The sequence below is a fragment of the Lagenorhynchus albirostris genome, chromosome 3 (genome assembly GCF_949774975.1).
Source record: "Lagenorhynchus albirostris chromosome 3, mLagAlb1.1, whole genome shotgun sequence".
In the NCBI taxonomy this organism is placed as follows: Eukaryota; Metazoa; Chordata; class Mammalia; order Artiodactyla; family Delphinidae; genus Lagenorhynchus; species Lagenorhynchus albirostris.
The window spans coordinates 123,018,982-123,033,658 of record NC_083097.1 but is presented as its reverse complement, the minus strand read 5'-3'; the positions used below and the strand labels follow the sequence as shown (position 1 = coordinate 123,033,658).

Below are 14,677 nucleotides of genomic sequence, written 5' to 3'. Positions count from 1 at the left end.
TGAAATCAATTTTTGACATATTGGATTAAATAAAATATTTTCATTTTAGTTTCAAAAAATTTAAACATCATTAAAATTAATGTTGTCTGTTTCTTTTCACTTGTTAATGTGGCAACTTGAAAAACTTACAAACAAAAATGTGTCTTGCATTGTATCACTTTTGGGTAGAGCTGTTCTGTGCATTTGATAGCATACACATTTACATCAGTGTCTCTCAATTTTCAGGTGTGCACAAAATGATTTTGACCTTTTCAATACAAAGTTTCATCTAAAAGGTATTTCAGAACATTCAAAAAAACCTTTAAAAAATTTTCTTACTACAAAAATGATACATGGGGACTTCCCTGGTGGTCCAGTGTTTAAGACTCCACACTTCCACTGCAGGGGGCATGGGTTCAATCCCTGGCTGGGGAGCTAAAATCCCACATGCTGGGCTGTGCAGCCCAAAAAAAAAAAAAGATCTAAATTTTCTTTGACAAGAATATGAACCACAAAGAAAACCACACATAACCACTGTTAAGTATTTTCATATATTCCTTTTGAGATACACACATTTTTTTGACCATAAAAGGGGACCAGTCAGTATACATTGTTTTTCGACTTTTTTAAAGAACATGACATGAATATCTGTACCTGTCATTACATGCATTTAAGTTTTTTGCACTAATATTAACCTGAGGGCTATATCATACTCCTAGAGGTAATAATGGTTTATGACAGCAGAGATTTTTTAATCTTTAATAACAGCTTTATTGAAACACTTTTTTTCCTCTTCCAGTATTATTGACATACAGCATTGTATAAGTTTCAGGTGTCCAGGATGATTTATTGTACATCATGAAATGATTATCACCATAAGTTTAGTGAACATCCATCATCTCATATAGATACAAAATTAAAAAAAAACAGGAAAAAATTTTTCCTTGCAATGAGAACTCTTATGATTAACTCTTTTTAACAACTTTCGTATATAACATACAACAGTGTTAATTATGTTTATCGTATTGTACTTTACATCTCTAGTACTTGTTTATCTTATAACTGGAAGTTTGTACCTTTTGAAACATTTTTCTAAGGTATTCAGTTCAGTGGGTTTTAGTATATTCAGAGTTGTGCAGCTATTGCCCTTAAGTAATTTTAGAATATTTTCATTATTCCAAAAGGAAATCCCAAACCCGTAAGTAGTCACTCTTATTCCCCCACCTCAGCCCCTGGCAACTAATCTACTTTGTCTCTATGGATTTGCCCATTCTGAACATTTCCCGTAAACGGAGTCATACAATACGTGGTCTTTTGTGGCTGGCTTCTTTTGCTTAGTATAATGTTTTCAAGGTCCATCCATGTTGTAACATGTATCAGTAATTATCACTAATTATAGCTGAATAATAATCCTTTATATAGATAACACATTTTATTCATCCACTTATCAGTTGATAAATATTTGGGTTGTTTCCACTTTGGGGATATTATGAATAATGCTGCTTAGAATATTCATCTACAAGTTTTTGTGTGAATATGCGTTTTCAGTTCTCTTGGGTATATACCTAGAAGTGGAATTATTGGGTCATATGGTAATTCTGTTTAACATTTTGAGGAACTGCCAAACTATTTGTGGTTGCACCATTATACAATCCCACAAGCAGTGTGAGGGTTCCAATTTCGCCACCTCCTCACCAACACAATAGGAATGATTTTCAACTGAGAGGCTATTCATTTCTAAGAAGTACAGATCAGACTCTAGTGGTGGGTGGTTTGGAAAAAGACCTCTAAGTTTCTGCTGTGACCTTGACCCACCCAACAGAGACACACACACACACACACACACACAGAGAGAGCCAGGCTCCTATTTGTTTGACTTTGGATATATTATTTCTCTCTACCAGCCTTAGTAAAATAGAGATGATTTGCCTCATAGGGGCTGTTGTTAGAATTAAATGAGATAATGCTAGTGAAATCTTTTGCATAGTGCCTAGTACATAATAGATGCTCGATAAGCAGAAGTTATTATATCAGTGGCTCAATAATTTCCCACTATATGTACACACCATAATTTGCCTAGACAATTCTATTGTTGGACACTTGGCTTGTTACCAATTTTTAATAATTATAGACAGTGCTCTGTGAAAATATCCTTATGGCTAACTTTTTGCCCATATCCATGATTATTTTCTTAGGATAAATTCTGTAAAGTGTTATTGCTTGGTGCCTTTTAAAGAAATTTGAAGACATTCCCCAATATATATTTTTTGTTTAAATTATACTGAAATTTTACTTTAAGACATGTCATGAGGTACTAGACAATAGCCCTTGAGCTTTGCTATACTGGTTTCATAAATCCTCACTTTGTACCTAACAAATATAATGCAAATACAAACTGTCTTCAGTAAGATTGTCTAAATTTAACTCTCTGAATTTAATTTAAATTTAAACCACTGAATGAGAAAAAGCTCTCAGATCTGGACTCTTCGACTTTGGTATTTTTTCTGTCATTGCTTCAGTATCCTAGCCTGAGAAGTGGAAGAGAAGAGCTACTGATGAAACTAAGCACAATGGATGTTTTTGTTTTGCATTTAGGCAAATCAAGGGCAAAAGTAAGGTGACAGTCGAGCTTAAGCAGTAGAAAAGAACTATTCATTGAGAGTGAGCATGCACCTAACTTTCCTTACGTCGTCAGATCTAGGAGCCTTGCAGGGGCCATCACTCACAGATCCACTGTGGCAATCTCATAACCAGCCTGAAGGGGATCAAACAAAGGTATCAGGTTTCCTCTGAAGGCTGTGGGAATGTTTACGGTAAAGGTAGAATTTTTTAGAGTTATTTAAATTATGGCCAAAGTTTGATCAGATGGTGGAATGTTCTGGAATTTGACACAGCTTGGGAGACTTAGTATCGAGGAATTGAAAGGAACTTTGCACAGGTAACACATAAAAGTAGAAAGTTATATCAGCAATTAATGTATTTCTACTGTTGTAGTGGTAAATGTTTAACAATCAGCTCTCCCACCCCCCAGCCCAACCCCCCCCCAAAAAAAACCAAAGCCCTGATTTATATAGGTTTTTTTACTTCTATGATTATAAATAACCCACCACGGCAGATTGCAGATTTTAAGCTACCAGCATGATGTCACTCAAAGCAGAGCTGGAAAAATGATGTGTGTAATCGACAGAATCAGCTTTCAACAGCCAGCACATACCAGCTCCAGCATACCACTGTTTCTTTTCATAAATTGCTGGACTTGGATAATTGAGGGAATGTTGTACTCAGTGAAATCCACTATGTATCCAGAATCTAGAATTCATACGACATTTGGAAGGCAAGATGTTTTGTTTTCTTCTCCTAGGTTAAATGCCACGTTAAAGGCTCACTCATGTGGTATTTATTACACGTTGTAACACGCACAATAAAGAATTGCAAACCTTGCTAGAAACTCAAGAGGTCATCCTCTGGGCAGTCAATGCAAACCACCTCAGAGAGACAGTTGTGCATTTGGGGCTGAATGATCCTAGAGAGGGATTCCATAGAATTCCATGATAGACAGACATGATTAGGTCTGTGCTTACATAATGTGAAAAATCAAGAAGGGATAATCCTAGTTCCTTCCACTTGCACAGGACTTCGTGGCTTATAAAGGGCTTTCTGCAGGATGGTAAAATCTCTTATATCCAGTGTCTAGTGCTCGTTAAGACAGATCGCTAGGTGGTAAACTCAGGTTTCTAGGTCACTTGTGTTCACATGACTGACTTGTAGTGCATCTCTCCAATTCTCTGCCAGTGGAGACCTCATGAGCCACTACCAGGAGGCCGAAGCGACATTTTTGTCAGGTCTGGCTATGGGCCAAGCCTGTATTAAGCACTTTCTTTACAACGTCTCTGAAGCCACTCAACAGCCCTATGAAGTAGTTCCTATTATTTTCTTCCAATGTTGCAAATACAGAGGCTAGAGATGTTAAATTACTTGCCAAAGGTCATGAAATTCATAAATGCCTGAGCTGGGACAAAAAATCAGTACTGTCTGACACCTAAAGCCTATATTAAGAATCTCTAGACTGGCTTAGGTCAAAGGTTTTAATAAAACTGTAGATATTGAATGTGCTAATTGGACAGCATGACCTGCAAGTAGTTTCCAATGTAGGCAGGGCTAACTTAACTGGGCTAGGGGTATGTGAGAGCATTGGGGAAACATGATAAAAGTGATGAAAAAACGAATGTGTTCCCGTGCTGTCATGCTAGATTGTGTAACTTAAGAAGGCTGTGTATTTGTAATTGCCCTTTTCTGTGTAAAGCACAGGCCTGAATTAGGCCAGCCTTTCAGAGCATCCTCTGCTGCCCCTTTTGTAGCCTGTGGCCCCCTTTCTATAAATTGTAAATTAGATACTAAGTTCCATGATGGCAGAGACGACTGTACATCTTCCGCACTGATGTTGCTGAATCTTTAGTCCTATCCCAGTGGCTGACATGGTAGGTACTTAAATATTTGTTCCATAGTACTGGTGGTGATGATAGCAAATACTCAACAAGTGATTGCAGTATATTCTTTCCAATATTATCTCATTTAATCCTCATAATAACTCCATTAACTTTTTTCTCCCTAATTTATAGATTAAAAAAAAAAACATGGCTTAAGACATCTCATAACTTGCTCAAGAACATAATAATAAGTGGCAGAAAATCAGCTTTGCTTGATATCAGAGTCTTGACACTTAACATTATGCTCTGGTCTGTTGATTTATAATGTATTTGTTGTATCCCTAAGAAAGCTCATATTACTAAAATCAGATGATAGAATTTCAGTTCTGTGAAGAAAGGGACTCTGTTTTGTTTTAACTGTATCCCAGCACCTACAATAACTCTTGTCATATATTAAGTGCTCAGTAAATATTTTTGGTGCATATGTATGCAGGAATGGGTAGGACAGTTATTTCAACAGGAATAGGAGTTACAAACTGGAAATTTACTGGCTTACAACACACTTTGTTGTTGGGTTTTGGGGGACAAGAATTTAAATAAAGGTAGAGCTTTAAAAGCTAAATATCACTGAACAAATTCAGTAATTTACTCATTCATCTATGAAATATTTATCTCCAGTCAGTAAATATAATTGAGCATCTACTAAGTGCCAGACTCTTAATAGCAGAGATATAGTGGAATGGTTGGCAATTATAAGTAAACAAATATTACAAAAGGCAAATGTTCCATGAAGAAGGAAACAAAAAAGATGTTAAGACAAAATACCAGGAGCAGGGACTATGGGGAGGCCAGGGAATGCCTCAGAGAAGTAGGGACCGTTCAGCTGTGATGCTGAAGAATGCCAGGAACACGAGGAAGGGGCACGGGGAATGAATGGCATGTGCAAATGCCAAAAGCTTTTGGAAAGAACTTGACACATTGGAGGAACAGAAAGAAGGTCAGAGAGTCTTCTTAGAAATGGTCTGTGTAGTCCTCTTACAACTACAGGATTGCACAGGGCTTCCTTCACTCCCTGACCTCCTTTACTGCACATCGTTGTGTTAAGGAACAAAGCCAACAGCTGTATTTTTCTTGGTTTTGGTTGGAGGGGATGGTTCCCTCCTGCCCATAGCAGAAAAGAGTGGTTCGCAAAATAGAAACCTTGGAATCTACTTAATCTACTTAATGGAGAGCCATCTAATTTGCCTTCTCACAACTTATGTCTTAGGAAAATATTGCCTATACTGTTGAATCAAATACATGCAGGAAGAATTTGGTAGGAAACAGGAAAGGGAAAATTTAGTAAACCCAGAGGCTTGATCTCTGGAGGGGACATTTCTCCCATTGCTTACAGTGGAAAATTCCTCAAGCACAGCCTGGCTAACGGGACTGGGCCTTCCTGATTCATCTTGCAACTCTGTTCCAGTCTAGCCCGCATTCTAGAAAGACATGGGTGAGAATATCCCAAATAGTACTCCAAGGTCTCCAGTGGCAACGTAAGGTCATTTCAACTCGAAGCAAGATGTCTTCTCACCGCTTTAAGATGAACTTAGCTTTCCTCCCCTTTCCCCTCCCCCCCCCCTTATGCCTACCTGCAAGAGAAGCTGGACTATGTAACTACAGACGAACTGACCTCTGGAGCCTTGGTGATGGATACAGCTCATCATGTGAAGAACCAGCCATGGCAACTGGAGCTGAAGTGGATTAAATCAATTTGCACCAGTCTTCATCTGTTCCTGGAATTTCATATGTGAATTTGGCACAAATAGTCAAACAAGTAGGAGAGACTTAACCAACGGATGAGAATAAAATGGAATCTACTGTAAGATGAATTTCCCCGCCCCAAATTATATCAAAGAATATTTCGCCTCTCTTCTCCCAGAGATATGCGGTTGCTTTCTGGAGATGAGGACAATGCCATTTTCCACCTGGCAGAAGCATCTGTTCTTCATGGAAATCTAATGGCAATTCCCAACCTCAGTTAAGGACTTGTTTTCCCGTTTTTTTTGACTTCAAATACTTGCTAAATTGTGTTAGCCGAAGCATTGTATGTATATAATTAACTCAAAGGTCCCTCTGGGCTCATCCAGCTAAACTGGTGAAGCTTAACTGAGCAAAACATTCGCTGATGTCTCTCCGGATGTCTCTCCCTGCAGTGACACCCACTGAAATGAATGCCTTCTGCAAGGGGAAATCGGGGACATTTCTTTTCCAAACTGGCTTTCTAGTGATTCGGGTTGCTTCAGAAATGATTGTAGTTGTTTCATAACAATAACGATCTCATTTTCTTTCAAATATGGAACTTGCGATCTGCGATTCGGGAAAAATTGGGGTTGCGGTGGGATTCTGTATTTTCCTCCTAGTTGAAGTAGGAAGATAGGCCTCTTTCTGGTGTTCACTGGATCCTTGACATTCCCTCAGGGAAGCAGTGGCGCTCTGCTGGGACAGGGCTCCAAGGCGCAGGGCTCCACTGTACCTTTCACGTGGAGAGCAAATGTCAGCGGTTCCTGCAGTGCTGTGTCTTCACAAGCAAAACCCGCAGGGGGGCCTGGAGCTGTTTGTCCAAAACTAAGTGCAAAGGGCTAGGGAACGTGGACTTTTTCAGACTGACTATGTTGACAAGATTCATAACTCAGCCCTCTTCCTCCCTCTGCCAGTGTAGACGCAGACGCCTACAGGTAGAAGAGGTTTTTGACTCTGTTCGAAAGGGAGAAGTCAGGTGTGATCCGCAGAAAAGTTCTGGCCCCAGCTCCCCGATCTATTCCTAGCGCAGAGAGGGCTTAAGCTAGGCTATGAGCATTCTCTCCTCTCTGTGTGAGGCTTCGATCCCCAGGCCTCGCCCTTGAACTTCATCCAGAGACCACATGCATTATGGAAGGGTGAGCAAAAGGGACCGGGATGTAGACTTCCTGCCTACCCAAGGGAACCTACTTCTCTTTGCGGTCCTGGAGCACAGGTGCCCGGAGAAAGGCAGCGAGCTAGGGACTCTGGGTGCTGGAGTAAACGCCGCCCTGAGCTGCGTGGCGCTAGGGGGAGGGAGGTTGGAAGAGCGCGTCTACGCTTTTCACGTCAACCTGCAAGCTAGCTGCTCGCTGCCCAGGTGCGGGTTCGCGGCTGCGTGCGCCCCACTGCAGCAGAGAGCAGCCGCAGCCTCGGCCTCGGCCACCACCGCTGCTGGGGAAGAGTCCTGGGGCTGCTGACGCGGTTGGGAGGAGCCTCGCCTTTAATGCACCAGCCGCCTCCAGCCTCCTCCTGCAGCAGCAGCGGCAGCTGCGAGTGCGCGCGTGTGGGTGTGAGGGTGAGTGCGCTGGCGCCGGCTGCAGCGCCCTGCCCGGCTCCCCGCCGGCTGCCGAGCCCCCGCCAGCTCGAGCCGCCCTCCCGTGGGACCAGCACCCTCATCCGGGCCGGGCCCGCCTGAATCCTGACCCTGCCATCTCGCCACTGCAGCTCGGGTCCAGAAAGGCACCATTTTGTCGCGGCTGCCCGCTCTCCCAGGGGGAGGAGGGATCTTTTTTGCATTTCGGAGCGGCTGCCAACGAAGGGAACCTGTTGGGCATCTCCCCAGCCCCGCTTGTGAGCGCCTCCGGGGCGGCGGGCGGGACCAGACCCCTCGGGGCACGGCGCATCTTGGCACCCGGAGGCAGCGGAGGCAGGCGCAGCATCCTCGCCGGGAATTGGAGCTGGAGTGAGCGCACCGCGGGAGGAGCCGCCGCAGCCTCGGAGATCCCGGGCGGAGGAGGTGACAGCTCCATTGCCGGGTTTTTATTTTTTTTCTCTCTCCGCCTCCCCGTCTCCTCCTCAGGCTCGGACCATGGTGCAGTCCCACTGGCTCCCCTGCCCCCCTCTCCTGTGAGACTGGCTGCGGGGAGGGATCATGGATACTTGTCTGCCGGCTTCTGGTTCCCACGCAAGTAAGCCTGCTGTCAATGGAGGAGGACATTGATACCCGCAAAATCAACAACAGTTTCCTGCGCGACCACAGCTATGCGACCGAAGGTAACGCCAGCCCCGCCGCATTCCGCCGCTGGGGAAGGGCGCAAGTTGCGGATCGCTGAGCTCCGCGGGCAGCCGGGCGAGTAGCGGCGGAGACTCCTGCGGGCCCCGGGGCTGGGGCGGGGGCTCGGCTCGCAGGGGCAGCTGCCGGTGCGCCCCACATCCATCCGGGCTCCGCGAGGCGAGCCGGGCGTTCAGCAGCAGGTGGACCCGGCGCCCACGGGAGTTAAAATGGCCCTCGGGGATGAGGTTTTTCAGGGTGGGGCTCCCGGCTGGAAAAATGACCCCCCAAAGACAGATGACCCCTTCCCCCAATATGTATGCAGGGTCGGGTTGAGGGGAGAAATAAGAAGGAAGGGGGCCCGAGAGGACCGTGGGTCCACCCCTCTCTGAGCGGAATGATGTGTCTCTCAGTGGCTGCAAGGGTGGGCATGGTTTCATTTCCTGCCCGTTCATCTCTCCGGCCGGGTTACCTGCTTAGACAATCAAAAGCCCAAAAGGCTCGTTGAAAAAGGGCGAACCCCTCTCCCCTTGGAAGTGCATTAGCAAGATATAAAAAGGTAGCTGGGGAAACAGTGCTGGGGCGGCGAGCGAATGAGTGTGACACGTGGGGCGAGCAATGCGATCAGTGGGGCCTTTAAAAATCACCATTATGAATTCTGCAGCAGTAGTTTCTGCTGAATCAACAGCCAGCAGAAAGCAAGAGGGTTCAGTAAGCTGAGCTTTGCCAAGAGGTGAAATTGTCGTGTTTCTCTCTCTCTCTCTCTCTCTCTCCCCCCCGCCACCCCCCAGATTGTTCTGACATTAGCCTGAGTGAGGTGCAGGCAGGAAAGAAAAGTCAGCAGGTGGAATCTCATTTGCCTTTTGTGTGGGAATAGAGAGAGGAGGCTTTTTTTTGTTTGTTTCTAAATACCAAAACTTTTGCATTTTTGCTTTCATTTTGTACCTGTCAGCCTTTATCCTTCACCACTCCTCTAAAGTGTTGCATTGTCACATTGTGATAGCCACATGAGAAAATAAGTGTGAAAGTGCTTTAGGAAAATGTAGCAAGGCGTGTTAATTTAAGATTCTTCTTCTTATTCTTGGGTGCTAAAATTTCTGTAATATTTAATCAAATCAAGACCATTAGAGAAATGTGATGGGCGTGGTGGTAGTAAGAGTTCAAGTTGTGAAAGATAAAAAGACACACAATTTGGGGGTAAAGGTGGCATCTTCTCTAAACATCCCTGGAAGTTTTAGATAGAAAGAATGCCCAGCGCTATTGAAAATACATGCTTCGTTCATCATCATTATTAGAGAGCATCACACCTAATGCGTCCATGGCGCTAGACAGATCAAGCCGAGCTTTATGAGCTCTGGCCTTCAGGAGCTTAGAAGTGGCTTTTAAGGTGTTCAGCAGCCTGTCCCTGCCCCGTACCAAGCACCATACTTGCTGATTCTTTTTACTTGCCTGGTGACAACGTGGTGGTAAGATGTTCTTCCCCATTCTTAGTGCTTTGTCACTGACTCACCAGGTAGAACATGATCAGCTCTGGGTCAGAGCATATCATCCAAAAGAGAAGTTGGCTTTCGGGTCTGTTGTCCTTGGGGGCGCACCTTGTTTTTTTTTTTCTATTTGAGACAACAAAGATAGAGGGCTGCCTTCATGTTTTCTTCTGTATTGCATTATGCCTCCAAGTGCAGGCAGAGGAAACTTACTGAGCTGGGAAGATGGGGAAATTGAGGCCATGTGCGTAGCACCATCATCTGTAGAATGAAGAAGTGAGTTAAACACGGCATTCCTTATCGCTTTCAGGGCCCTAGATACTACCTAATCTTTGTTCCTATTTGATGACATTTTTGTAACCTCTGGTTCTGAATAAAATATCTGGGTTCATATAGTCGGAAATGAGGCATGAGTTTATAGCAAAGAACTTTCTAAAATTTTTCCAAATCAGCCTCTTGGATTCCTCCCCCCACCCCCCAACTGCCACCACATTGAAAATTTAAACAAACCTTTATTTCACAGTATGCTTCCAGGTTTCTTTACCTGATCTTAGTGAAGGTCTGGGAAGAAAAAAAAAAAAAATTGGAACTTAGACAATGTAGGTTGCCTTTTTACATGCAATCCCTAATTGCATTTTAGGAAACATTGACCTGGCCAGAGGGGGAAGTGTCCTTCTGATGATGATGAATTACCTTCAAAGTGCTAGTACACCTTGAAGGAACCCCACTAGATCAAAATATTCTTTGTTAAAATCGTCTTCATTGGGGGCTTGCCACAAAGTTCTCTTCCCTTTATTAACTTAAACTCACCTTCTGGAGAATTAATTTCTAGGTCCTCCTATAGACTTTGCTTTTCTTTTTGCCTCCTTTGATATTTCTGCATTTTCCTCCCTTGCCCAGATATGGCAGGGTTTTTTTGCCAAATCTCCTTCGCATGTATCTCTGAATTTTTCTTCCCTCTGCTCGGATCATTCCACACTGCAGTATTCTATTTAAAGCTGAAAGGTTTTTGCTGTGTAGTTAGTGTGAAGGACTCCAAGCTCAATTTGCATTGTAAGTGGTATCTGCAGGCAAGTTCATCCGGGTAAGAGCAATGCAGATGCTAAAGGACACTTTTTCCCAAGCTCCTCCCTCTCTCTCTCTCAGTTGGGAAAAGAACGCATGATGTGCATTTATTAAAAACATTTCTTATAACTTTTCTTTTATTCTGAGTATTAAGTTACCACCCTCCCCTACGTTTTCCTATCTTTTCCTCCCTTTCTTAAAGTTACTATCTTTGAGCACCTTCTCTTTTCCAAGCCCTGTACTGAGGTTTCTGTAAGTAGCATTTTAATATGTCCATCCCCTGCTAAGTGGATCTTGTTATTTCCATTTGCAAATAAGGAAACTGAGCAACGGAGGCCCAGGGATGATACTAATTTGTCAAGGTCACACAGTCGGGGGAAAAGCTTGTCTTCAAACTGAAGACTGGCTGACATGCTCTTCTACTAGGAAATTCTGCACTGCTTCATTTTTCTTTAACTATTAGTTCCTGTTATGGGGAAGATCACAATGGTTTATCTTTGTGTGTAAACGGTGTTCCCATCTGAGGAAACATTCTTTGCAGGGATCAAAGTGTGTGTTTGGGTTTAATACCTGAGGAAAAGCATCGGTAGGGCTGGCTTTCTATATTTTTAGACTTGTTAGAACCAACTAAAACCCCCTCTCCATTAGAGCAGTCTGAGAGTTTTCTAGATTAATCTTTCTACCCTCATATGGGGCACAGTCAGAATAAATATTCTACGTAGGTGGACTTTACAGGAATGGCAATCTGGTTAGAAGAGGAAGTCGGAGAACTTATTGTTTAAAAATAACTATTCTGTTCTCAGTTTCCTTAGCTTTAAAATGGGAATAACATTAGAACCTATGCCACAGGAGAAAAGAATATCTAATGCAGGAACAGCACTCAACACAGTGCCTGATACAAAGCCAGTCCTCGATAAATGCCCTCAATACATTATAGCCGTTGTTAGTATTACTTAAACTGCATTTGCATGGCAAGCACCCTGGTTTTCCTCGGATTGTTGTTGATTTGGGATGATCTTGAGGGAAGGGCTAGTGGAAATGGGAGAGAAGTCCCTGAGACCCGCCACAGTCTCTTTGTTGACTCAGCCACTAGCCACGGGTCTTGCCACTTGGCAATCTGCCTTAATGTACTTGCTGGTTATATTCTGGTAGTGAGTAAGTTCCATCTTCTCTTAGAGGCCTTAAAAAACCCATACTGCTTGTACATATTAAAAGAAGAACAAATTCACTGAGTCCATGTATTGTTATTATATTAATATGAAATTATTATTATGTAACTGTTGATTCCTTCTGCCTTTAATTCCTTCAACAACTATTAACTAACTTTCTGTGGGGGTGATCCTGCATGCTCCAGTACAGACATTGTGTCTGTTCTCATGGAGCTTTTGGGCTGGTGGAGAAAGTAGACATTGAACTAATGATTTTGCAAAAAAAATACCTAGCTACCAACTGTGACAAGCAATATTCAGGAAAAGCACAAGACGCCTTGAGATTATGTGTAAGGCAGAAAGGCGAATCTAATTTAGACTGGGGGTTCAGTGACTGCCTCTCAGACAGAGTTGAAGCTGAAAACCAAAGGATGAGTCAGGAATTAACAAGAACTGAAGACATTTCAGGTAGAAGGGGCAATAGGTCCAAAGCACAGAGATATAAATAGTCTGACAGATTCAAAGAATGAGAAGATGCCTAGGGTTGAGTGTAGGGAACAACAAGAAGAGTGACAAAAATGAGACTGGAGCCTACAGTTTACTTTGGAATGGACCAAAACCAAGAAAAATTAGTACTAGGAGAGAAGGATGGATAAATGGATAGATAGATGATAAAGCAAGTATAAAATGTTAATGGTAGAATCCAGGTGGTCGGTCAATGTATATTCACTGTAATTTTTTTCAACTTGACTATTTGTTTGAAAATGTTTGTAATAAAATGTTACAAAAAAGAAACTGGAGAGTATTTAGGGACCGGATCATGTTGGGCGTTGTTGGCCTTAAGGAGTTTGGACCTTATCCAAAGATGGATCGAAAGCCATTAAAGGATTTTGATTGGGGAGAAATATGATCAGGTTTATTTTTTCAAAACTCAGGCTGGTTGCTATGTAGGGTGGGGTCAGAGGGCTGGGTAGGAAGTGAATAAGGGTGAAAGTAGGGGGATAGTTAGGCCACGGCTGTCCCCTAGGATGGTGGCAGCGATAGAGGTGGAGAGAATTTGATGGATTAGAGATACATTGTAGGAGAAGAATGGATAGGGCTGAGTTGGTGTGACAAACTGGGTGGAGATGGAGAAGTAGATGGAGATGGTGTCAAGGATGACCTCCCAGGATTTTGCCATGAGAATGGATGCATAGCGGGGCTTTCCACTGAAACTGGAGTCATCTAGCCTCACGGTGAGACTCTCAAGTAAGCAGTTGATATCTGGGACTGAAGCTCAGAAGAAAGATCTGGACTAGATTAAAATTTGGGGTGTCACGGGTGTATTAAAGGTACTTAAAAGCATGTGAATAGATGAGATGCCTAGGAGAAGAGCCCTGCAGGGCAGAATTTGAGCCAGTGAGTGAAAAATTACAAGGAAACTGATCTTGGCTCCGTATAAAGAAATTGTACCAGGACAGAATACCTTGGTGTAAGCATAATTAACCGCACACTTAAATTATACCAGTAATGCTATATGACCATTTTTGAGCAATGTGATAGAGTAAGAAGAGGCCAGTCTTGGGTGAGTTGAGTTCATAGGGTCTCCAAACTTGAGATCTGTGTGATCTGTGAAACGTTACAGCTTCTTAGGGGCATGAGAATAAAAGAAAGTGAAATTCCCTGCTTCCTCCCCTCCCCCCAACCATCCCACACTTGCTCAAGACAGAGGGAAGCTATGATGAGTAAAACTAGGAAGGTACATGAAAATGACTTTTGATATGAAGGTGCTGGAAAGGCATCAGAAAAATAAAAGGACGTAGTGTCATGATGGAGAGCTGCCCTGTAGTTCCTTAAGTTGCTTTGGTATTTTTATGCAAATGCAAGATCAGAATAGGATTTCCAATGCATATGGATGACTGTTTGAGTTCTCTGCTAGTCTCAGAAAAATCTGAAATGGAAGGTGGGAAGAAGCAGCCTTATACTATTATAAATGACCTTTCCGGGGATAGGAAATGTTCCACTACTAAGCATAATAACCAGAGTGCATTGAAAATCACTAGCAAGTATTCATTATTAGCATCCAGGTCCCCAGGGGCCATCCCAAGCCCTTTATGAGGGCGGGTCAGAAACGTACCAATGAACCTGGGGTGAATAATATTAGGCCAGTCCTGTCAAAATATTGGTAGGCTCAATGAAAAGAGCACAGCTGCAGACTGACATTCCTAGATTCTAGCATTTGCATTTACGAAGAAACTAAGGGCCCAATTTAGATGCTTAGATGAGGGAGGAGAACTAAGGTTTCTTGAGTACTGTCTGTATCCCAGGCATTTTCCTAGGTGTTTCTCATGTGTTGACTCCTTTAATCTCCTTCAACAGCTCTGAGGGAACGGTTGCGTTAGATGCATTTTTCAGAATAAGAAATTGCAAGGTTTGGAGAAGCAAAGAAACTTGTATAAGGTCACATACTTGTAAGTGGCAGACCCAGATTGGAACCAATGACTGCCTGGATTCTAGGCAAGTGTTCTTTGCCCACTCCTGCTGCTGCTTGTCTGGATTTTA

At 43.1% G+C, this 14,677-nt stretch overlaps 1 protein-coding gene across 8 annotated transcripts in view; it reads left to right on the top strand.

Annotated features, from left to right (window-relative positions):
• The window catches only part of PPP2R2B (protein phosphatase 2 regulatory subunit Bbeta), a 677,687-nt gene that overhangs the window by 376,932 nt on the left and 286,078 nt on the right, over positions 1-14,677 (top strand). For 6 of the 8 annotated variants that reach the window (XM_060146455.1, XM_060146453.1, XM_060146461.1 and 3 more), the window contains one exon: positions 8,248-8,441. The exons of the other annotated variants lie outside the window; for them this stretch is intronic. In XM_060146455.1, the coding sequence (XP_060002438.1) occupies positions 8,248-8,441 (194 nt within the window). The remainder of the gene's footprint in view (positions 1-8,247; positions 8,442-14,677) is intronic. 8 annotated transcript variants of the gene reach the window in all.